Here is a 25,135-nt window from a genome sequence, read left to right on the forward strand (position 1 = left end):
GACAGTAGTAGTATTTTCAATATTGAAGTAAAATATGTCTTGACCCTGGGAGGCTATTTAGAGTTGAGGGATGAAATGCTGTATTGTTTCCATCCCCAGTTACATATGATATGCTCTTAGTGTTGTTGGGTGACTACCAAAGGTCATTACTAAAGCTGTTTTCTTCTGCTTACAGGCATGGGTTGTGTAAGCTGTGGAATGGTTTGGCCACTATAACAGTGGTACTAGATGGATACAATAGGGCAGAAAAGTCTGCGGCAACATTATTTTTAAGGGGGTTTGACTCTGAGACTGTTTGTTAGACACATGGGCTGTTTTAACTTGTATTTCAGCGGTTGTTGTTTTCTGGTTTGGGGTGAGTGGATCGCTAGGTACATTATTGCATATTTAGACCTGGATAAATAAATAGTCTTACTAATTTAGGGTCAGATCCAAAGCATTTTAAAGGATCCCTTTGAATACAGCATGCTTTGAATGAGGTACTTTAGGATCATGCCCAAATTGCCTATTAAGCAGATGCTTGGCGCACAAGTTGCTTTCTAACTTCTCAAAAGTCACCAGTCAGCTGTAACCACGGGAATCTTATCATTGTCTTACTTTTAATTTAATTTATATTGTAAATTGTTTTAACTAGATGTTATATCAACTGTAAACACTTTAGAATTGTACCTTTTTAATCAAGTGATGCTATTGTGAGTCTCTGAGCTTCTGCCAGGTTTGAATGGCATCACAATTCAAGTGGCGTTTAAACAGTTTTTAGGCTCTAAATTGGATTGTATTTGCTTTCTGTGCACTTATCTTTTCTCTGAATCTAGGTTTACAGTTTTCCATTGAGTTGTGAGCTGTGCTCATTACATATAGCAACTTTCAAGGTCTCTCTGTGGTTGTTAATGATTTGGAAGCTTATAAAGAATTGAAATTGTTGGTTTAGCTTAGAAGTGCCAGGTCAATATCATGGTATTTCTGAAACACAAAGGACTGTAGTTGAGTTGAAGTTGCTTTTCTTTTATTACAATAACTAAAATGTACATCTAGCTATCCAAATATAAAAGCTGACTTTGATATAGGTGATTTCAGTGTTTTAAATGTACTTATGCTATTTGAGCACTCAGAATGTGAAAATCTTATGGTGCTGGGTGCTTCATAATTCCATTCATTTATTTTATTTGTATAGAGCCCCAGTCATAGGGGCTTTGAGGAAGATCCATAGCTGGCATATATTGTCATAACTCTTCAATTGACTGATAATAACTTTCAGCAACTCAGGATCTGGCTTGGCAACTAGAGTGTACTGCTGACTAAAGTTCTTTTTAAAACCAGATCCTGCAATAGAGAAGTTAAGGAATACCAGGAAGAGGCAATGGGGAAATTCCGACATTATATAAGCCTGTGAGTTATATAAAGAATTAATATACCATAAAAATTTACAAGAGGCAGAAATCATATTCACAGTCATAATTTTTGTCTTTGATACTGAGATTAGATAGTTTTATTGCAAATTTGATTTAACTGGTTGTCTTATCAAGGCAAGATATCAAGTATTTGTATACATAATAGGCTAAATCTAAGGTTTGGGCTAAAGTTAACCTTTTGCAGTAAGAAAATACTTAACTGTGTAGTAAAATTTTCTGTTAAATGTTTATAGAATATTTTGAAGACTTAAAGTACTATAAGTGCATATTTATGACAGGTTTGATTCAAAAATTATTTTAAGGTGTTACCCTAACCAGTCTAGTAAGACTTTAACTTGAAAAAAAGGTTTTTTTGTTAATTATCCAGGAGAGAGAGAGAGAGAGACACCCACCCACCCACCAGTCATGGATTCTGAACCTGTAAACAAACTTAGTGACCAGATCTGTTTTAAAAAGAGTTAAAATAGTTTAATAATAGATACCTAATCCTGTGTCCTGCCAATTTTTATGATGTAACAATTGTTTAGAAAAAAACTTCAAAATATTTCTCTCTCCTTGCTGCATTTAAAAAACCTCACAAATACAAATGGAGAAGCTGGCTATATGGTGGAAACAATGAAAATGACAATACACAAAGTAATGCCAAATGCAAAGAGTAAGCAAGCTGGAAAAATAGAAATACGTCTTCTCTAATCGTTTAGTTAGAGTAATTTTGGTTACTCATGATAGTAGTGGGGGAAAGTTTTCAGACAAATGTGTCTTTTGAAGTTGACAGTATCCCTTTAACGTTAAATATGTTTGTAACTTTTAGCTATATAATTCGGTATTATCCCTTTCAGTGTAATATGAAATCTGAACTTACTCACAGATATGCAGCTGTGCATATGCAGGAGCTGATTATACAAGTTAGTACAGCTGCTCACTCACCTATGTACAATTTAACCCTTTGTATAGATCAGTGGTTCTCAAACTGTGGGTCGGGACCCCAAAGTATGTCATGACCCTGTTTTAATGGGGTCACCAGGGCTGCTGTTAGACTTGCTGGGGTCTGGGGCTGAAGTCTGAGCCCCACTGCCTGGGGCCTAAGCTGAAGCCTGAGGGCTTCAGCTCTGGGTGGCAGGGCTCAGTTAAAGGATCCCTGCTTGGGGCTGCAGCCCTTGAGCTTCAGCTTTGATACCCTCTTCCCCCATCCCAACACTCCCCTGCCCTCGGGGTGATTAGGCTCGGGTGGGCTCAGGCTTCGGTCCCTCTCCTGGGGTCATGTAGTCATTTTTGTTGTCAGAAGGAGGTCATGGTACAATGAAGTTTTGAGAACTTATGCACTATATTCTCACAACAGGCCGTAATTGTAGTTGCTAAATGGATTTTTACAAATGGTTATATTCAGACTTCAAGGGCATCTTGTTTATACTAGTCAGTAGAATGACAGAATCATAGAAGTCATCAAGTCCAGCCCTCTGCGCTGAAGCTGGACCAAGTAAACCTAAATTATCCCTAACAGATATTTGTCCAACCTGTTCTCAAAAACCTCGAATAAAGGTAATTCCATAGCCGCCTCTGGAAACCTATTCCAGACCTTAACTAACCTTATAGTTAGAAAGTTTTTCCTAATATCTAACCTAAATCTCCCTTGCTGCATATTAAGCCGAGTACTTCTCCTCCAATCTTTCATGGACGTGGAGAATAATAGATCACAGTCTTCTTTAAATAAGCCCTTGACACATTTGAAGACTATCAGGTCCCCAATTGGTTGTTTTTTCTCAAGACTTAACATGCTCCGTTTTTTAACTTTTTCGCATAGATCAGGTTTTCTAAACCTTTTGCCATTTCTGTTGCTCTTCTCTAGACTCAATTCAGTTTGTCCACATCTTTCCTAAAGTATGGCACACAGAATTGGATGCAGTACTCCAACTGAGGCACCAGTGCCTAGTGGAGTGGGACAATTACCTCCCAGATCTTATGTATGACACATCTGTTAATATGAAGCTTTTTCACAGCTGAATCATATATTGTTCACCATTCACAATTTGTGAATCACTACAACCCCAACCCCCAGATCTTTTTCACCATTACTGTGACCTAGCTAGTTATTCCCCATTTTGTAGTTGTGTATTTGATTTTTTTTTCCTTTCTACTTGTAGTAATTTACACTTGTCTTTATTGAATTTCATTTTGTTGATTTCAGAGCAGTTCTCTAATTTGTCAAGATCATTTTGAATTCTACTTCTGTCCTCCAAAATTCTTATGACCCCTCCCAGTTTGGTGTCTGCATATTTTCTAAATATATTCTCCACTCTATTGCCTAAATCATTAATGAAAATATTGAATAGTATCGGACACAGGACTGACCCCCTCTGGTACCCCACTAGATATATCCTCCCAGTTTGACATTGATAAGTACAGTAGAACCTCAGTTACAAACTGACCAATCAACCACAGGCCTCATTTGGAACTGGAAGTACACAATCAGGCAAAAGAGGCCAAAACAAAAACGAAAAACCCCACAAATAATGTATAGTACAATGCTGTGTTAAACATAAACTACTAAAAAAAAAAAAAAAAAAAAAGTGGGAAAGTGGTTGTTTTTTTTGTTTGTTTTGTTTTTTTTTAAAGATGACTTGATAAGGTAAAGAAACTGTTTCTGTGCTTGTTTCATTTAAATTTAAGATGGTTAAAAACACCATTTTTCTTCTGCAGTGAAGTTTCAAAGCTGTATTAAGCCAATGTTCTGTTGTAAACTTTTGAAAGAACAACCATAATGTTTTGTTCAGAGTTACGAACGTTTCAGAGTTAAGAACAACCTTCATCCCTAGGAGTTTGTACTAATGAGGTTCTACTGTACTCTTCGAGTATTGTTTTTAAACCAGATGTACATCCACCTTATAGTAATTTCATCTAGATCATATTTCCCTAGTACATTGTTAATCTAAAGCAATGTTATTTCATAAGTACCTACTGTCTTGTGTTAAAACAATTTTACTTACCCAAACTCTTCATGTTATGTTTGCACATAGTAGGGTTGATAATTGCCTATTTTTATTTTGGCTTTCTGCCCAATCATTGATGATAATAATTGAAAACTCTACTTGGATTAGCAAAAATGTTTAATTTCTCCCAAACACATACTGTAGATGTAATGGGTAAAATTCTGGCCCCAGTGCAGTCAGTGATGGCTTTTCAATGTGTGCGTATACCATATAATCATTTCTGCTTTTTCCTTACAGGTTTATTATATTATGCTGGCCATGGCTATGAAAACTATGGGAACAGTTTCATGGTTCCGATTGATGCCCCAAATCCCTATCGGTCTGCAAACTGTTTGTGCGTGCAGAATATACTCAAACTGATGCAGGAAAAAGAGACTGGGCTCAATGTGTTTTTACTGGATATGTGTAGAAAAAGGTAGGATTTCTAGTCTTGAAATGCTTACTGTAAATTGTAACTGTGGATTAATCAGTTTCCTTTTCGTGGGAGGGTGAAGAAGGCTAGAGTGACTACAGATCTCATTACTTTCAGACACAAAGTGTGAAACTCCTATTTTCTTTAGCTTTCGCACAGCAACAGCAAATTACTATTGGAGAAGTGGGGAGCATACTTAAAAAAACAAAAAACAAACAAAACCCAGCCAAACAAAAAAACAAACCAAAACCAAATAATCAGCTGCCTCCAGGGAATAGGGAGGAAGCTAGAACCATACGTGGAACTTCATGCTATAAATGTTTTTGTAAGTAATTAGGTGGATGGAGGTTGGAGAGAATTTCTAGCTCCAGTGGGTTCTGAGAGATCTTAGAGACTGCTCCAAAGCCTATTGAAGTCATTTGGAATCTTTCAGTTGACTTAATTGCAGTTTGGATCAGGCCCCATGTGAAAACATGAAGGTGGTAATTCAGCCTATTATGTATTTTTGCATACAAATACAACCTATCCACTCAACAGGATAAAGAGAAATGTACTAAAGCATCAAACTAGCTAGATAAAACTGATAAGAGCTTTAAGTCAGCAGAGATTTATGATGCAGCAGACCGCAGCAGACTGCTGTGGCTGGAAGATTTTGTGTTGAGTCACTTCAGTTAATATGTAGAAACCTTTGATAATATGGAACTGATGCAAAGTCCTTCATTTCAGACATTTTTGAAGACAAATAGATTTTTGTTGACTCCTTTTATGCTGGTGATACTGGATGATGCTTTCTCCTGCCACCTGAAAAATATACACCTCTACCCCGATATAACGCTGTCCTTGGGAGCCAAAAAATCTTACTGCGTTATAGGTGAAACCACGTTATATCGAACTTGCTTTGATCCGCCAGAGTGCGCAGCCGTGCCCCCCTCGCCCCCCGAGTACTGCTTTACCGCGTTATATCCGAATTCTTGTTATATTGGGCCGCATTTAAAAGTTTTAAAAAATTGAAAGGTTTAGCAGATTTATTTTAATTTAAAGAATCTTAGTTGACTTTCTCCACATCATTTCATGTATATAGTTGGGATTATGTTTTCCAATATGCATTACTGTTTATCAACATTGAATTTCATCTGCCTCTTTGCGGCCCAGTAACCCAGTTCTGTGAAACAGTGAGGTGGCAAAGTTTGTTTTGGACTTAACTGTCTTGAGTAATTTTGTATCCCCTGCAAACTTTTCCACCTCACTATTTACCCTCTTTTCCAGATCATTTATGAATATGGTGAACAGCACTAGTCCCAGTATGGATCCTTGGGGGACCCAGCCATTTACCTTTCTCCATTGTGAAAACTGACCTATTTATTCCCACCATGGGTTAAAAGATAGAAAACAAGTTACCTTTTATCCCATGACTGCATAGTTAGCTTAAGAGCCTTTGATGAGGAACCTTGTCAAAGGCTTTCAGAAAAAGTCCTACACCACAGCCACTGGATCACTCTTGTCCACATATTTTTTGACACCCTCAAAGAATTCTAATAGATCGGTGAGGCATAATTTACCTTTACAAAGGCTGTGTTGATTCTTCCCCAACATATTGGATTCATCTGTCTGTTTGATAATTCTGTTCTTTACTATATTTCAACCAATTTGCCTGGTATTGAAGTTAGGTTTACTGGCCTGTAACTGCAGGATCACCTTTGGAGCCTTTTTCAAAAATTGGTGTTACTTAGCTATCCTCCAGTCATCTGGTTACATACCACGGTTAGTAGATCTGGATTTCACATTTGAGTGCCTTCAGAACTCTTGAGTGAATATCATCTAGTCCTGGTGACTTATTACCAGAGAGATTATTCCTCATGACTGCTACAGTGTTTCCAGAGCCTGTGAACTTCATTGCTAATGTAACATTAATAACTCAATTAAACGTCACATTCCAATGGCCAAAACAAAAATGTCTAAGAAATATGGCAGATTTTCACATCTCAACCTTGCTGATGTTCCATTTTGAAAGGAAAAACCATCCAGTTTTCATTAGCCTAAAATGACTGACAGTTTCCAGTGGTTTCAAAGACTTCTTGCTAGGACAATGGCCAAATTCAACAGCTGTTAGTATGAGGTGCTCTCATCTAGTCAATGCATAATCTTAGTTTAACTATTGTTTTCATGAAAATGTTGATGCAGCTAATTTTGTTTACCATCAGTGGATTCATTCCTAATTAAAGAAAGAAAAGAGAGAGAAATTATCTGTTTTCTATGATGTACACTGTAACACTTGCATGATTGGATTGTCAGAGTCACATTCTATATTTTCGTTTCCATTTCTTATAGAAATGAGTATGATGATACCATTCTAATCTTGGATGCCCTGAAGGTTACCGCTAACATCGTTTTTGGATATGCAACGTAAGGAAACTTCCTCCAGCCCCACCTGATTTCAAGGCCAGAAGGGATCACTGTGGTCATTTAGTTGACTTTTTAAAAAAAAATAGTCCATTCAGTAGTGTAAGAGCACCAGTAACTCATCTCTAATATATGTTCCTATCCCTGGTCTATTTATATGAATTATTAAAATTGCCCTTAATTCTGTCTTGATATTTTAGAGATGTACTGGCTATAGCCAGGTCTACACTAAACAGTTAGATTGACCCAAGTGAATCGCTCAGGGGTATGAAAAATCCACACCCCTGAGTGACTGTTGTTAAGCCGACCTAACCCACGGTTAGATGTTGCTAGATCAAAGGACAGATGCTTCTGTCAACCTAGCTATTGTCTCTTGGGGAGGTGGATTAACTACAGAAATGGGAGAACCCCTCCTGTTGCTGTAGTGTGGATCTACACTGAAGTGCTATAGCAGCTCAGGTGCAGCTGTAGCGTTTTAAGTGTAGACATAGCCTGAGTGTAGACATATCAAATGTATATTTTAATAGGTTTATTTGCTGTTCCCCATTCAAATGTGAGCTACTGCCCTCAAAAGCAGTAGATGCTACAGCTCATCTCCCTAACTTGCTGAATGACTCACCTGCAATTATTTTAATAGTCAACTTCAGGGATGCTCCCGCTCATTTTTAATAAACATTAGTTTGATATTAAAAACTATGGAGAAATAAAAAATGTTATTCCATATGCCCATAATGATTGAAATATGTTTATTTGTGACAGATGGCAATTTCCTACAGTATCCTGAATATGAATTTTATTGAATTAGGTTTAATATCTGTGGAGTCATTATATTAAAAATGCGATTGTTTGAGTTGTAGGATTGTATGTAATTTTTCTAGGGACGTGACCAATTTAAATGCTAGGAACTTCAAAGAACTGTTTGGGACAACACATGAGAAGTGGGTTTTCTAGGAAGTATAGGGAGACCTTTTGGAGCCACTCCCTAGGGAGAAAAACCCACTGTCTACTGTTTCTGTTCCTGAAAACTCCAGCTCAAAGACCCCCTGAATGATATGAGGGATGGAATAAACTTTTCATGAGGGTGCTAGTTTTGAGCTAAGGCTGTTATGAACTTGTAACCACAAAAGAGACCCTTTGGGAAGGTGTAGGGGGCTTCAAGGACTCACCTTTCAGAGCCCATCTTGGGTGAGATCCAGTAACCTTATTAGCATGCATGTGGGTTCTTTTACTGTATTGAATGTTTTCTCTAAAGATTATACCTAAGAATAAAATAGGCTTGCATAGGAAGTGCTGTATGGTAACTAATAACTGTGGCAATTGCACTGTTCACCATCTCTGAGGAGAAAGACAAAGCAGATATGCTTAGGCAATCTGACTTTTTGGGGGAATTCTCAGTATAATCAGAGAGCTAGGCAACCTGGAAATAGCCTGGTCAGGAGGAATTGAGATGCATATCTCTACCCAAGAGAGGTGACAGCCAGGGGAACCTTCCTTGGAAGTTTTTAAGGCCCGGCTTGACAAAGCCCTGGCTGGGATGATTTAGTTGGGAATTGGTCCTGCTTTGAGCAGGGGGTTGGACTAGATGACCTCCTGAGGTCCCCTCCAACCCTGATATTCTATGATTCTATGAGGGCCCTTGCTGGACTATAGAGGGGGAATACAGATGCAGTTGCCCTGAACTATGACATGTCATGTCTTACCATAGCCATGTTGGTCCCAGGACATGAAAGAACAACAGAAACCCAAAGGAATTGATGGCTTTACCCATATCACTGCCACCTTACACAAAGACTACAAGTTCAGTGTCTGAGGGGACAGAGAAGTGCAGTTTAACTTTTTTTACTGAGTGTCAGAACACATTTTAAATTTATTTATATGTGTGTATGTGTTTTACAATAACAATAAATGGGTTTCGTTATCTGAGCTACAGCACTTAGAATGGTTGCAAATTCTTTTTCCTGGGGTTGCAAAGATCAAAGTTAATTCTGTAATTCCAGTATTTTGAAGTGGTTGTATAAAGTTTAGATTAACAGTTTCAGGATAGCATCCAATTATTGTGGATTTAATATGGCAAATACAAAAGCATTCAGCTGGTAAGTGGTCAAGAGTTTTACCAAACTAGGAGGTATTAATGGAATTTGTACCGGCACATTTTTCAGACACTGCTTTGGGACTGTCCTCCAAGATAATTTGTTCAAGGAGCAATAATACTTTAGGCTGATCTTGCCTCATTCCTGTGATTTGGTAGTAAATATGAACTCTTCACAAATGAATTGTTTGTAAATGTATTTTGCATTTCTGTGAAGACCAGATTAACTAGGTTCTAAATACAATTTAGTATTCATACAGCAGTTCCTTATTTCATGCAGCATTCTTTTCACATTCATACATGTCTTGTAAAATATTACTCATTTATCACTGTCAATCTCTTTTTTTGCCCTTATATTTATTATTTATTATACTTTAAAGATGCCAAGGAGCAGAAGCTTTTGAAATTCAGCACTCTGGGTTAGCCAATGGGATTTTCATGAAGTTCTTGAAGGAACGCATGTTGGAGGACAAGAAGATTACTGTGTTACTTGATGAAGTTGCGGAAGGTGAAAGCAACCTACATTTTAACTTCCCATAGCATTCAGTTTACCAAAAAAATCTTTTTTTTTTTTTAATCTAAAACGCCTCTTCTACACTGAGTGTTCTTCACTTCCTTCTCTAAATTCTTATTTCTGCACTGTGTAAACCCACCATCAAATGCAGCTACCTCTTGTGTAAAAACTGAAACATCTTAATAAAAACCCCTGTCTCTAAACTGATTTTTGCTCCTGTGGGATGCAGGGTGCTATACGTTCAAATGTACTTTGTTGTGTGATGGAATTTGTATTTCATTTGTTGCTTCAAAAGCTCGGTATTGAAGCATGTTTAAGGCTTTCCTTACAGGAAAATCTTCAAGTGCATGAAGGAAAAAGCATGTTTAATATCTAATATTTCTGAACATGGCTAGGGTTGAAAAAAGTGCTTTCATTTTCACTTACTATTTCAAGTGAGACAGAATTGGGATATATATTTGTTTATCTTTGAAGCATTTCAGAAGCATCCCTTACCATAATAGCCCTGCTGTTGATGAGCCACTATAATATGGCGTTCATACTGCTTATTCAAAGTTTTTGTGAGTATGCAACTCTCCTCAGAGTTTACAGATGATTATATGGTCACGAAAATCACTCTCCTTTGTCATGTGGTCTCTGGATGTGACTGCTAGCCCAATTGACTTGTCTGGAGACAGACTAATTAGGGTTGAATTCTGTGTGTGTCATACAGTATTAATACCACATCTGTTGGCATAACCATTATTTACTGACTAGACTACAATGCAGGAGCCTATTCATCACTTGTCACTCAGGCAAAACTCCCTGTGGTGTTGATGGGAGTATTGCCTGAGTGAAGAGTGCTGAAGAGAATGTCTTGGTTGAGAGTGAGCATTCTTTCAAAGCATAGAAAGGTAGACAAGAGCATTTACATGATCAATTATATATACAAAAACAAAAAACGGACATCTGTGCATAAGTCCACTGGCTTTTCAATAAAAATATTGTCCAGGTCTCCCACCAGCTGGAGACTTAAAATCTGTATAATGGGCCACATTCTTCTGTCAATTCCACTCAGTGAGGCTACAGGGTTGTAAGTGAAGACAGAATTTGGCTCAGTGTGCATATCTGACAAGGATTCCTAAATCAGAAATGTCCAAACCAGATATTAAATATGCAACCAAATTGGTTTGCTGTTGACAAGACAGACTGTAGAAAATGTGTAACAAAAGTTAAAACAATTCAGTTTTAACATGCCAGCGCAATCGGGAGAAAAAGGAAATGATGATGATTGTGTGACTAGCTGGAGCGTAAACACATGCAGTGCACATGTGCTGCATGATTAACAATTTTGCCACCACCAATTGAGGTATGACTTGCCCATGCCACTAGAGTGTGGATCTATAGATGATAGTCACTTTTCAGTTGCTACTTCCTTGCCTCTCTTGCATTTTTCCCCACCTGGCTTATCTTCTGTTTAACTAGATACGAAAATATGGAATGAGAGGTCATTGTTTTAATATTTTTATTAAGTTTCATGAGAAGCTTTGTACATACACAGGACTATTATAAGAAAATCTTGATTACTATTCAAGACAAACAAGAGTTTTAGCTATTAAAACTAAAAATGATCACAAACTTCAAGATTTCAGCTGATTGTGTGTGTGTGAGGGAATATGTAGGAATCTTTTCTTAATGTACAGCATTTCACAACTGACTAGGCGCTATCATAGTGTCTTTCCCTGACATCAGAAATTTTATTATTATTACTACTTTAACACTTACATAGCTGCAATGGAGAATACAGTGCACAGAATGAAGATACAGGGTCTGTTTCTCCTCTCACGCTGGTTGGAATTTTAAAATGACTATACTGAAGTTAATGGGTTCACACCCATGTAAGTGAGAAGAGAATGAGGCACATCTTTTCTCCTTGAGGATGTTAAAGTCCAGGTTATGTATGGGTCATGACCCTGTGAAGGATAGGATCAGATAGAGCTATTAATTATTGCCAGAAACCACACATTGGACTAGATGTATTGATGTACTGATCAGGTATGGCAAATGTTACATTCCAAAGGAAAATACATTGACCACTGTTCAATAGTGTATATAATGTTTAATCCCAAACTTGAATAGTCCACCTATATGAATTCACGATTTGTAAACCTTGATTTTAATTCAAATTACTCTTTAGCTATTGGTCTTAATCTTATGCACACCAAAAACAGCTGGAGGGAAAAAAAGCAGCCTTAGAGTTGTTTCATTTTAATGTATAGGCCTGCATTCAGCAAAGTACTGAAGAATGTGACTGAATAAGCTTAATGTTAGTCATGTTCTTCAGTACCCTGCTGAATCAGGGTCATACTGACTTTTTTTTTTTTTAATGTGGAGGCATGTTGAAAATAGACACCGAAAAAATTGTTCTCTTCAGACATCTTGCACGCATTCCTTTGAGTGAATTTGAATAGCCAATCACTAAACCTCCCTGAAAGTGAGGTCATCATAGAAATGCGGGCACAACCATAACACCAATGATGTAGCTGCTTTAATTATAATTTCAGGAGCTTTGATTCCTACAAAACTATTTGCATCTTATCTTTAGATATGGGTAAGTGTCACCTTACCAAAGGCAAGCAGGCTTTGGAGATTCGCAGCAGTTTATCTGAGAAAAGAGCATTAACTGATCCCATTCAGCAAACAGGATCATCTGCAGAGTCCCTGGCACGGAACTTACAGTGGGCCAAAGCTCACGGTACAGTAAACGCTCTCTTCCAAAAGATCACCCTTTCAAGATGTTAATTTCATTATTAATTCTTTATCTCACTTGATATGCATAAATAATTCAATTGAAAATATATGTGGGCATAGTGTCTACTCCTTACTGTTGCTTTTTTCACTGGCTATAATATACTGAGTAGAAATGTGCCCAAGGAACATTATCCCTGACTTTTTTTTTTTTTTAAAGCAAGAATAGTCTTATTTTTTTCCTGATAGGTTTGAATGTGGTATTGAATGGTCTATAATGTATTTGAGCAGAAGATTAGTAGTCTGATAAGCTTTTGTTTCCTCTCTAATCCCTTTGCCACTTTTACAAGTTTATAGATTGGATAGGTGTCCAGTTTTATTTGAGCACCTAACTCCTATTTGTGTTTTTACAATTTTCTCCCTTAGATATCTGTGGTTTAGGGATTTCATCCTTGGGCCTTTTTTTTAAATTACTGCACAGGATAGAGAAACGTACTGGTTCTGCTATCAGAGCCAGGGGTTTCAGGTTTTTTCATAGTCACTGTGCAGATTCCTAGTCAGGTCACTTCATTTTTTCCTTTTTATTTTTGGCCTTGTTCCATGCATAGGAAAATATCCACAAAGCCTTGTGGGCCACCAAAGAATTAGGCCTGCTCTAAACAGGCTTTTTTTTTCTCTCTCTCTCTCTCCTCTCCTCCTCCGCCCCCCTCCTCCCCCCCCCCCCCCCCCCCGGTACTGACATAAACAACCGTAACTGAAATAGTTTTTTTTTAACTGATATATAAATAAAAAAGTTTATTCCCCTTCCTGTGTGCTAAGGATGCTTATACCAGTTTAATGATAGTAATAGGAAGGGAGGAGAACGTCCTTTTAGATCGCTGAAACAATTGCAGAAGCATGTTAGGCTTTCATTAGAATATTTTAAATCGGTTTATCCAAAATATTTATTTGCAGAACTTCCAGAAAGTATGTATCTTGACTTTAAGTGCGGTGTTCAGATTCAGCTGGGATTCGCAGCAGAGTTTTCCAACGTCCTGATCATCTACACAAGGATAGTAAAGAAACCTCCTGAAATACTAGTTTGCAAAGCGTATGTTACAGACTTCCCACTTGTAAGTGTTTCCTATTTGTGTTTCATGATTGCTCTGTATTTAAGTTAGTGGTTGTCTGCTTGTGCCAGACTACAGCTTTGGGGGGGAAACATTCAAATTTGAATTCTGAACCAAGCAGAGGATGCATATATAAAACAAATCCTATGATTTTGTTGAAACACTCTTCTTCCCCTTCCCTTCACATCCTGATTTCTGTTACTTGTTAGATCTAAATTAGGCCTGATCCTGCGAGGTGCTAAATGCCTTCAGTTCCTATTGAAAGGATCCGTCACTTAGGCCACGCTCCTATGAGTCACCACATACAGGTGCACTACTACCCTTATGGATCCCCACTGAAGTCGTCATAGCTAGAGAGCAGTGAATTGCAGGATTGGAACCTTAAATTCTAAACTCCCTAGGGAAGGAGCCTTATTTTCTTATTCCTTTAAAGTGCCTAGCATGCTTTTGGTGCTGTCTAAATAGTGATTGTAAAGAGAATTATGTATTTGTGAATTAACATATTAAATAAGTGTCTTTCTCTCCTACAGTGCTATTACTATAGTACCACCATATACTATATTGTGAAGTGTTCAGACCACCTGGTATTACAAAAGTATGAAGACAAGTTTCTTGCCCCTAAATAGCTTACACTCTAAGGCCTTGATCCTGCAATAAGAAGTGCATGATTGGAGCCCCATGGAGATCAATGGCTCTGCATGGGCATTGGGCGTCTGCCTGTATAGATCCAAAGACCGATGAGGGCTTTAACAGGCAAAGTACAGAAGAAAGTGAGGGAGTGGGATGCAATTGAAAGCCAAGATTCTAAGTAATAAAGTTTAGTGTGTATCTTATTGGGTTCCACCTTTTTCGTTTTGACTTGTTTATTTCATTATGTCAATATTATTACTTCCCTGAGAGGGGCACAAGGGCACCTGGGTATCTTGGAAGAAATAGTGTTTTAATTTGAATTTATCAAAATGTACTAATTGTATAGCAGCTTTAGAACAATTGTACTCTGAAAATGACACATTTAAGAGAAACTAATCAATTGTTCTAATGCTACCTTAGTATACTCAAATCTAGAAGAGGAAAGCTCTATTTTTTTTATACTATTAGCTGTAGTAATAGGCAGCAGTCCAGATGAAAAGGGGGGGGGGGGGAATGAAACTTGCACATTTTTATTTTTTTTTAAGTTGTAAGAAATGGGCAAGGAATCCTCCTTGAGTTGCGTTTTAGGAAGGCAAGAGATAAAACACGAACAACTACTCCTACATGTGACTGATGATGAATTAGGTGACCTAGGTGACTCTCTCTAATATTAGTTGAATCTTGTATTAGGAATTTTTTTGTTAAGAAAAGGAAAACACTATTTTAATAAATTATGTCGAAATAAGTTGTAAATTGAACTCAAATCTTAAGCTACTTCACATAAAATACAAATGTTCCTTTTTATTTTCCTTTTCACATTGTTCTACTAGTTTTTTATACCTACAATTTAATTCTCACTTTTTTTTTTTTTTTTTGCAACAGGACTTGGATATAGATCCTAAAGAGGCAAATAAAGGGACTCCTGAGGAAACTGGCAGCTATTTAGTATCAAAGGATCTTCCCAAACACTGTCTCTACACTAGACTAAGTTCACTGCAGAAACTAAAGGTGGTTAATGTTATTTTTTGTCTCGCCCATTTGTTTATACAGTACAGGTTAATCATGTTGCTTCACAACTCCAGTAAAAGAGCTGGATTCTACATGTAATTGATATCATGAATACTGAATATTTTCAGTAATTGCCCAAAGCATACTCACTCATTTAAACATTTATTCTAGCTGCTTAGAGAGAGAATGGCTAAGAGCACACTTCAGTGACTTGGCTCTGTAGCTGGCAGACTGAAAATATGTTCCAAAGAGAGAGCCAAAGGATATGAAATCATATTATTCCACAAGTCCCTTTTAAACACGGCTCTGGAAAATGTGCCTTGTAGGTTGAAAAGATTGATTGACTTCTCTGGAGGAATCACAGCACCTTGTACATATCATGTTTCCATGTCTATTTGCTCACTAAGCATGATGCCTTAAAGCAGAGCCATAAGTTGAGGTCATTAGTAAAAAGTGGAAATGTTATAAATCTCTTTACAATCCAGCCTGTGCCCTTGAACCCATCGTGTTTTAAAGCACTCTCACTTTGCATAGTTAAAATGTTGCTGTTAAAGGATCAGAAGTGGACTATAGGATTTTCAGGACTTTAGCATCTCTGTTGTATATGATCTACTGTATTTGCTTTCCAACACATTATGCCAGAGGGTAGCACGAACACTTCTAGAAATTGCAAAAACTTGGAGTGTTTGTGGAGGTGGGTGGGATGAAGAGTGCCATACTGATAAGTGCCTTCTTATCCTGCTGCCAGCAGGTTTATAAATCAGGATCACCCATGAGTTAGTGTTACCCCAAAACCCCATATTCATTCAAGCAAGGTGCAAGTGGCACCTTTATACTCTTATTTCTTTTGTAGTGGAAAGATGTTGCTGAATTTGGTTACCTAAAATTCAAATGAAATTTGGAGGGGAAGAGAGAAATCATCCCATGACTATACCTGCAGTACTCCTCCCAGTGCTTTTGTAGTTGTTTCATTAACAGAATTTCACCCATGGAGTGACAGGGGAAAGTCTTTTCTGTTAAAGAAACAGCTAGTGCTCTGACACATGGTTGAGGGGAAAAGATCTGGGGACAAGAGGTCTCTGGGTGTTAAGCTTAGCTATATTTAAACACAGTATGAAGTAAGTGTGCAAAATTTTGCAGTGAGTTTACATCTTTTGCAGCCTCATTGATTCTAGTGAGAGTGTAGTGAGTATAAATCAGTGCAGAATTTGGCCCTGTGTGTGTGGTATACATTTAACTGCAAGGCTTATGGCACTTCAGCAATTATGCTATTATAGGTCTATTTGTTATTGTACTTTAAATGTGTTCACTGCTCCCTCAGACAAATAATCACTGTGTAAACATTTTGTTTTACCGTGTTTTTGAGGGAAGAAGTAATTTTATTGTCTGTCATTCACAGGAGCACTTGATCTTCACAGTTTGTCTGCATTATGAATATCCAGGAATAGATGATTCCCTGGATGAAAGGAAGGAGGTTAATGTTGGGAAGCCTCTTATTGCTAAATTAGGCATTCATCATGGATTTGAGGAAAATTGTTGCATGTCTAACAGACCTTTCCATACTCAAGCATCCACTCCTGTGGCAGCTGAATACTACCTCTCTCCTAATCACTGTCAACCAAATTCCTACCCAGGTGTTCACCATCCAAACTCTGCTCATTCAGACCATTTCAGGCAGCCAGAAGCATGCCATTGCAATGCGACTTTGAATGTGCGAACTTCAAGACAAGAAGTATGGACTTGCTCATCCCACATAAGAAAGAATAATATACCAGTAGAGACAACTGATGACACTGTTGACCTGGGATTCAGCTTCTCCAACAGCCTCAGATTATCTAAAAAGCAGTAGCTATCATCTCTGCAGAATGTACAGGAGCATCAATCCTGGGCTAAGGCACTCCAGCACTGATTGTACATTCTCTGTGGTGTGTTCATGTTTTGAGAGAAGGCAGTACTGGGAATTGTGGGTTGGGTATGGATTAGTATAATCTCTCCTTGGAAACTTCTCAGATCCAAAGAGACAAGAATGGAATATAAACTAATTCTTCACTCCTGAATTTTTTTCTGCAGTGAAAATGGGTGTGGGGTAATCATGGGAAGCAGGTGGCAGGAGAGATGGGGTGGAGAGAAGCTTGAGCTGGGTACATGGGAGCCCCACAGGAACTAACCAGCAGGCACCCTGTTGTTGGCTGCAACTGTGCCAGCCAGCAAAAGAACAGAGCATCAAGCATGTAGCATTGAGATGAAGTTGCATGTTTGTGGTGGGGAGGAGATGCACAGCAGAGGCCTTGTTCTTGTATCACAGGCTCTCTAGGAATACTGAATCCTTGATCTCCTCAGCTGTTGCTGACATGTTTCTATAATGACACATCCGTCTTAAAAGGCATGCATAATTGACCTGTTTCTAATCTTGATTTTTAGTTTACAAAGGGATCAGTTTTCCTGTGCAAAAACAAAATGGAAAAAATAGAGGAGAAGAGAGGGAGAGGGAAAGCAGTAAAAAGAATGTCCACATTAATGAAACTAAGCCATACATATACTTTATAAATGTAATTAAAATAGCATAGTAATCACTAAATGATAAATAGATTTTTAGACTTTCCTGTTCTAACCTGCACCATCAGTTGAGTTTAACATTCTAATTTTCCTTTGATTTAAAAAATGGGAACTTCCAATTTCTTTAAAAGTGATAGATTCTAGGACTGGAAGGGACTTCGAGAGGTTATAGAGTCCAGTCCCCTGCCCTTATGGCAGGACCAAAATGTTTGTGTGCAAGCAGAGCATGTCATACCATTCATAGATTCCAAGAGTAGTAGGTACCATTGTGATCTAGTCTGACCTTCTTTATAATACACGACATAGAATGTCCCCAAAATAATTCCTCTTTGAACTGGAATATGTCTTAAAAAAATAATCCATTTTTTATCTTAAATTTGTCCATGATGGAGAATCTACCTTAACCTTTGATAAATTGTTTCAGTGGTTAATTGCCCTCACTGTTTAAATTTTTGCACCTTATTTCCAGTCTGAATTTGTCTAGCTTTAACTTCCAAATGTTAGATCTTGTTATGACTACTAGGCTGAAGAGCCCATTATCAAATATCTGTTCCCCAGGTAGATACTTATAGACTGTGATGAAGTCATCCCTTAACCTTCTTTTTGCTCAACTAAACAGATTGAGCTCCTTGAGTCTATCACTGTAAGGCTCATTTTGTAATGCTTTAATCATTCTCATGTTCTTTTGTGAGCCCTCTCCAATTTATCAACATCCTTCTGTGGAACCTTGATGTCCAGTGCTTGGAAGAAATCAACAGATGACTGAAGAGCAGTGGGCTCAAGCTCAATGCAGGAAAGACAAAAGCAATGGTGGCAGGAAGGGGGAAAATGTTTTCAAGAATGGGCAACTAAAGTAATATCGCCAATTATTAAGGACACTATACCACAAATCACTGAGGTGGAATGAAGCTACAGAATCATGCTGGATGCCTCACGACAGATTGTTCGAGTGGTGAGAAACTCCTTTTTGCACCTTTTGGATCAAATATTTGGAAGCTCTTCCAAAGTGTTACAGCTTTGTTGCTAACTGACTTCTGAAGAGATGACCGTTTCCTCTCCAGTACTACCACTAGGTTTACATTTTTAAAATAAGCGTTACCCCATTTGTTGTTTTGAAATAGAGATATGAGGCTAAATTTAAGCCCTAAGTTTGTTTAGCATTAATATAAGCACACATATAACATAGAGGCCTATATTCAGTCTGGCAAGACCTCGTAAAAGCAGGAGTAATTTGTGCCTGATGTATGATGGCTGGGTGAGGATTTGAGCTAAAATATGTGAATGATGCTCCTGCACACCAGGCTCTGCTCTGGAATCATACACACGCCTGCTGTTGTGTTACAAAAATAGCCCTGCACGTTCCCCTCAAGACCAAAACTAGTTCCTTTCTTATTTTCCAAATAAAAACCTTACCCACTCCCCAGCTACCTAATGCAAACTCATCCAAGTGATATGAAGGATAAGAATCTCATCCAAGTCAGGCTGCAAAAGGTGTGAGAGACATATGCAGAGGCACTGTTGCACAAACATTCCATGTTAGGCACCAATCTTGACATTTACAGTGCACCAGCACACCTGTGTGTAGCTTTTGTTGATGTCAACAAGATTCTGTCCTGCCTCAGTGAATTATAGGATCAGGGCCATAGGTTTCATGCTCATTACTAGAACTAAAGCTGCAGGGATTTACCCTTAATTTGATGTATGGCTGGAAACTAGTTTCAAAGCAATAGGAGATATTTTGTGATATCTTTAGAAACCTATCTTGGTGCTCTGAAAGTATATTAAAAAAGCATGAGATCGCTGTTCAAGTGGATTCTTATCTGTGGTCATAAATCAGCCTCATTCCTCTCTAGTAATGTTGCTAACAGGTTGAGTAGCTGTGCATTTCATTTTTTCCTTTGTACAGTATATGCAATTATTAAATAACTTCTGTGTTAGTAAAATTTTTGCAGAACTTCACAATAAATGAAAAGGTATGAAAAAATAAAGGATGAATCATTGCTTAAGAATAAATGCTTATTGGTCTTGATAAGCTACATCAGGGGTAGGCAACCTACGGCACGCGTGCCGAAGACAGCACACAAGCTGATTTTCAGTGGCACTCACACTGCCCGGGTCCTGGCCACCGGTCCAGGGGGCTCTGCATTTTAATTTAATTTTAAATGAAGCTTCTTAAACATCTTGAAAACCTTATTTACTTACATACAACAATAGTTTAGTTATATATTATAGACTTTTAGAAAGAGACCTTCTAAAAACTTGAAAATGTATGACTGGCACGCAAAACCTTAAATTAGAGTGAATAAATGAAGACTCAGCACACCACTTCTGAAAGGTTGCCGATCCCTGAGCTACATGAAAGATTCCATTTAAAATGCTGCACAGGTTTAGGTGGAACACATCCAAGCTTTTCAGATAGGTGGTCATTGAACAAAGATATAGTTTAGAGGGGAGCAGTTAGTCTTGTAATTCTATGGTCCTATTATAAAACAAATTCTGTTATCTGATATTTTTGCTGGAAGATTGAGTAGACTCTACGTATGGTAATTCTACATAGTGATGGAAATAATGAATGTCTCTAATCCCACTTGGAAATGGTTAATAGCATTATTGTATGTAGGTGTTTAATGAAAATCTAAATTCATCTGTGTTGAAAGATGGCTATTCCCTAGTGTCAGTTACCTCTATGTTAATGTATTATTTATTTACTAAATGACAAACAACTTAACATAAATGCAAATAGACTGTAGCTTTTAGTCTTCTCTGGAAGAGTATAAAATAGTGAAACGTTTTCTGATTTTTGAAATATACCTGTGCATTTATTATTGTACAAACTGATTTTTACATGAAAATTATAGCTTGAGATACAATGTAGTACAATAGGATACTTATCTAAAAGTTTGTCATAGTTTTATTGTTCATATTACAATTTTTAATTTTTTCTACTGTTGCAATAAAATGTAATTCACAAAAAGATTTATACAGTAGCTTGTGTCCCTTTTCTCTTCCTTTCAAACTTCAGTTAAAGACAGTGCAAATCATAGAAATAGTGACTAAAAAAGCGAACTTAAAGTCAAGAATGGCACCTATATCTTCTGGTGACTGTCACAGAAATAGGAAGAGTTCTATTCCTGCATGGCACAGCTCATTGCATAGCCAATTCTGCAAAATTAGCCAGTGTTTTTGGATGCCTGGTTTTGACCAACTTTAGAGACAGGTTGAGCCTGAGTATCTGAATGAAATTCCCCTTAGCTTCAGCTGGAGTTGTATGTGATCAGTACCTCCTGAAAATCTGGCCCCTGTAGGTATCTCAAGTTGGACACCCAAAACTGGAGTCCCTGTTTGCACACTTAGAGTTTATCATCTTTGTATCTCAGTTTCCCCAGCTACAAATAGAATAGATAGTTCTTGACCACCTTTTAGGGGTGTCCAGGCTTAATTGATTGATACATGTAAAGCTTTTTGAGATATTTCAATAAAAGGTGCTAAAGAAGTTAAAATTATTATTTAATAAGACTTACGAAATTGGCGGGAGCCAGACAAGACTCTTGTGTGTGCGTGTGCGCATGCTCGTGCACACACATTTACAGGGTATGCTAGTTCATTGAACAGGAAGGGTTTCCAGAGGCAGATCTATCTGAGTGAAGTGGAACTGACCCTGGGCAAGCAGCCACAAGTGGAAGATGGGGAGTGGAAGGTCGTGATTTTAAATTTGTTCATGATGGAGTATCTACCATAACCTTTGATAAATTATTTCAATAGTTAATTACCCTCACCGTTTAAAAATTTACACCTTTTTCCAGTCTTACTTTGTCTAGCTTTAAATGTTGAACCTTGTTATACCTTATGTGAATTTTGGATTTGCTACTTCCACTTTAGAGGGTGTACCAGTTGGGGGTTAAAAGGTAGTGTGATGTTATTGACTACGTAACAATTACAACTGTGTGTACACATGGGGAAACACCCACCAGACAGTATGCAATCAGTCTGGATGGGCCATTAGGAAGGACAATAAGACTTTGAAGATACTAATCTTCCTCCTTCCTGAGAAGTTTCCTGAGATGCTGCTTTTGACACTGCAGGGTCAGGTGATCATGTCACCTGGTACTACACCCATCTTGGACTTCGTGTTTTTCCGTTAAGAGGGAGTGCGGGGCAAACTGGGAAACAAAGGATTCCCACCATATGCCAATCCTATTTAAGGCTGGGGAGTGAGTTAATCTTGGTTCTTCTCCACTGGCTCCCTACCCAGGACGGCTGAAAACACCTGGAGAAACAAAGGAACTAAGCTGGGGGAGGGCAGGGGCTGAACCCAAATGAGAAAGATCTAGCCTGTAAAAGCAATACTTTGGAGATTTCAGCTGCAAGCAGTGCAGTTTACTTTCAAGAAATTCTGCAACCTGCATAAAACAACTTTTCAGGTGAGAATTTGCTAATATTAACCAGTTAATTTAGTGTAATAAGCTTAGTTTGTGTGTTTTATTTAGTTGCTCAGTGATCTGCTCTGTTCTGTTTGCTATCCCTTATAATCACTTTAAATCTACCTTTTGTAGTTAATAAACTTTTTTTTATTCTAAAACCCAGTTTGTGCAATTCATAACTGGGGGAGGGGGCAAAAGGCTGTGCATATTTTCCTCCACATTGAGGGAGGGAGCGAATTTCATGAACTTCCGCTGTATAGATCTCTATACAGTGCAAGACAATATAATTTTGGGTTTACACTCCAGAGGGTGTGTGCACTTGAGTGATGAGCAATCCCTGAGCTGAGTCTTCTGCCACAGCTGATTGCAGACTGTGAGATTCTACAGCTGGATGTGTCCCTACCTGTGTGTGTGCGTGCCTGGCACAGCAGGACCGGGTGAGGGAGCTCAGGCTGGTGAAATGGGCGGGCTCAGTGGTACCCCAGAAGGTGGTCCAACCCGTCACTGGTAGAACTAGTAGTAAAGTTCTGGGTTCTATTCCCAGCTCTGCCTGGGCATTGTATGACTTCAGACAGGTGAGTTAACTTCCCTGAGCTTCAGTTTCACATCTGTAAAACAAGGGTAGTAACTACGGGAGGTGAACAGAAACCTGGAATTTTGACTCAATTAAAATATTGGAGGAAAATGTCAGCTTTCCATGGAAATTTGATTTTTTTCATTCAAAAAACCTGAAAGATTGTTTTTCAGGTTTTCAACAAAAAGTCTAAATTCTCCACAGGAAATGCCTCATTTTCTGACACTTAACTACATCATGGAAATGTGGTGAGTAAAAGCTGTATATTAGAGCTGGCTGGGAAACTGTATTTCACTTCTGTTTTAAAAAAAAAATCCTGTGATGTTTTGGAAAGCATTTTGTCCTAAATCAGGACAAAGAGTAAAAACCCTGGGGGGTGGGGGGGTGATATTTCAGAAGTGAGATTCTGCAATATTTTGTTTTGAAAATACTGAAATGCTCCTGCAGGGGGGATGATTTTTGTTGTTTCTGAAATGAAATCTGCTATCCCAAGCACCCTGGACGCCTCCCAAGCTTCCCTACCAGAAGGGCTGTGCTATGGGTGTTGGGGAGTGCAGTGAACAGGTGGGTGAGCTCAATGGAAACCTGCCAGGAATTCATCAGAAAGTTAATTGAATTCAAATTGTTCCCACAGAATGTTTGGGACTTCGAATGGGCATTATCTAAAGGAAAAATGTTTCATTAGGAAACCTCCGACCGGATCTAGTGTATATTACCGTTTATTACATGAGTACCCATTCAAGGACTCTGTTCAGCACTTGTTCCTCAGGCAAAACTGCTGTTGACTTAATTCAGCATTTTGCCTGAGTGAAACATACTGAGTGTCCCCTTTAATGACACTAAATTATCAGCAGTAGAATTTTTTTTTTTAAACTTAAGACTGAAACCCACCTACTAGGATTTCTGTAAGTTTGTATTTTATATGCAGAATGAGGGCAAACTTTTTTTAAGTGATGTTTTCTGTTTAGGATAATCAGCTAAGGAACAAATGAGTTTCTTACATTAATGCAGTGGTGCAATGTGACTGTAGAATGTTACGTAACGAGATGGTGGAAACGTTAAACACAAACTAAAAGTAGTCTGTAAAGAAGGAAAACTGCTCTGGTGCTGCTTGGACATACTGGTGAGGAAGGACAGTTCCCGTGTGTGAATTTCTTCTCCAGCTCTCCCACGCTGGAGTGGACTGAGACTACAGGCAAAATCGTGGCCCTATTGACACCATTGGCAAACCCCCCATTGATTTCAATTCGGCCAAGATTTCACTGTGTGTTTTAAGTGGCATGGCCTAGAGAAATGATCATGCAACAGGGTGTGATGTTATCTGATTAAAATATGACTATATAGAGCATGGTTGTAATCCCTATTCTATATTTGCAGGAAATCTTGTACAAAGGTTGTCAAGTGAGGTGTTTATGAAAAGGGTATGATTTGCTGGTTATGATTATGCTCTCTGCATATATCATTTTTGTATTGGATGTTATATAAGTATTGGCTCTATACCTGGATTTCAAGTGTTTGTTCATGGGGTCCAGCTCACAAGATAGCTAGCTAGCACATCTTGGAAGGACTATTCAAATTGAGTGACCCATCAAAAGAACATTTAACTGACAATGGACCATGGGAGACGCCCATCTACACTTGATGGAATTTCCTGCTGTAACTACGTGAAATGCATGGACATGGGACTTGTTCATATGACTCCAAACTCCATCTTGTTGCTGTAACTTTCCACAATAAGAACAATGGAATCCCATCCAAATGGCAAAAGCTATAAGAGGCCCTGGAAACACCTCCATTTTGTCTTCAGTCCTGCTTCTTACCTCTGGAGGAACTTTGCTACAAACTGAAGCTCTGAACAAAGGACTGGCAGCCAGTATCAAGCAGAGTGCCCCAGGGGTCGGTCCTGGGGCCGGTTTTGTTCAACATCTTCATTAACGATCTGAATGATGGGATGAATTGCACCCTCAGCAAGTTTGTGAATGACACTAAGCTGGGGGGGAGAGGTAGATATGCTGGAGGGTAGGGATAGGGTGCAATTTAGCCTCAGCCTTTGCTCATAATGATGGCCATGTTCCTGTCTGATGGCAGTGCTGGTGCTTAGTTCTGCCTCTGCTTTGATAGGTAAATGTTCTCCTCCTGTATATCTTAATACAGGAAAGAAATTGCCAATGGGGCCCATAACTTAGAACACAAGCAATGAATTAACCAGTCAGCTAGTCCTATATACACCGCTTTCTCTGTTACTCTGCTTAATGCTCTCTATTTCTCTAATTTAGACATGTGTTCTGGGGCAGGG

The 25,135-nt window shown here is 38.4% G+C and overlaps 1 protein-coding gene across 2 annotated transcripts in view; it reads left to right on the top strand.

Moving 5' to 3' along the window:
- MALT1 (MALT1 paracaspase) overlaps positions 1-20,831 on the top strand; it is a 74,257-nt gene extending 53,426 nt beyond the window's left edge. For both annotated transcript variants that reach the window (XM_024101322.3, XM_005303875.5), the window contains 7 exons: positions 4,637-4,814; positions 7,140-7,214; positions 9,681-9,808; positions 12,399-12,548; positions 13,496-13,653; positions 15,163-15,288; positions 16,688-20,831. In XM_024101322.3, coding sequence (XP_023957090.2) covers positions 4,637-4,814; positions 7,140-7,214; positions 9,681-9,808; positions 12,399-12,548; positions 13,496-13,653; positions 15,163-15,288; positions 16,688-17,137 — 1,265 coding nt within the window. In that variant the 3' untranslated portion in view covers positions 17,138-20,831. The remainder of the gene's footprint in view (positions 1-4,636; positions 4,815-7,139; positions 7,215-9,680; positions 9,809-12,398; positions 12,549-13,495; positions 13,654-15,162; positions 15,289-16,687) is intronic.
- Positions 20,832-25,135: the final 4,304 nt, after the last annotated feature.

The sequence above is a fragment of the Chrysemys picta genome, chromosome 6 (genome assembly GCF_011386835.1).
Source record: "Chrysemys picta bellii isolate R12L10 chromosome 6, ASM1138683v2, whole genome shotgun sequence".
NCBI classification, from domain to species: domain Eukaryota; kingdom Metazoa; phylum Chordata; order Testudines; family Emydidae; genus Chrysemys; species Chrysemys picta.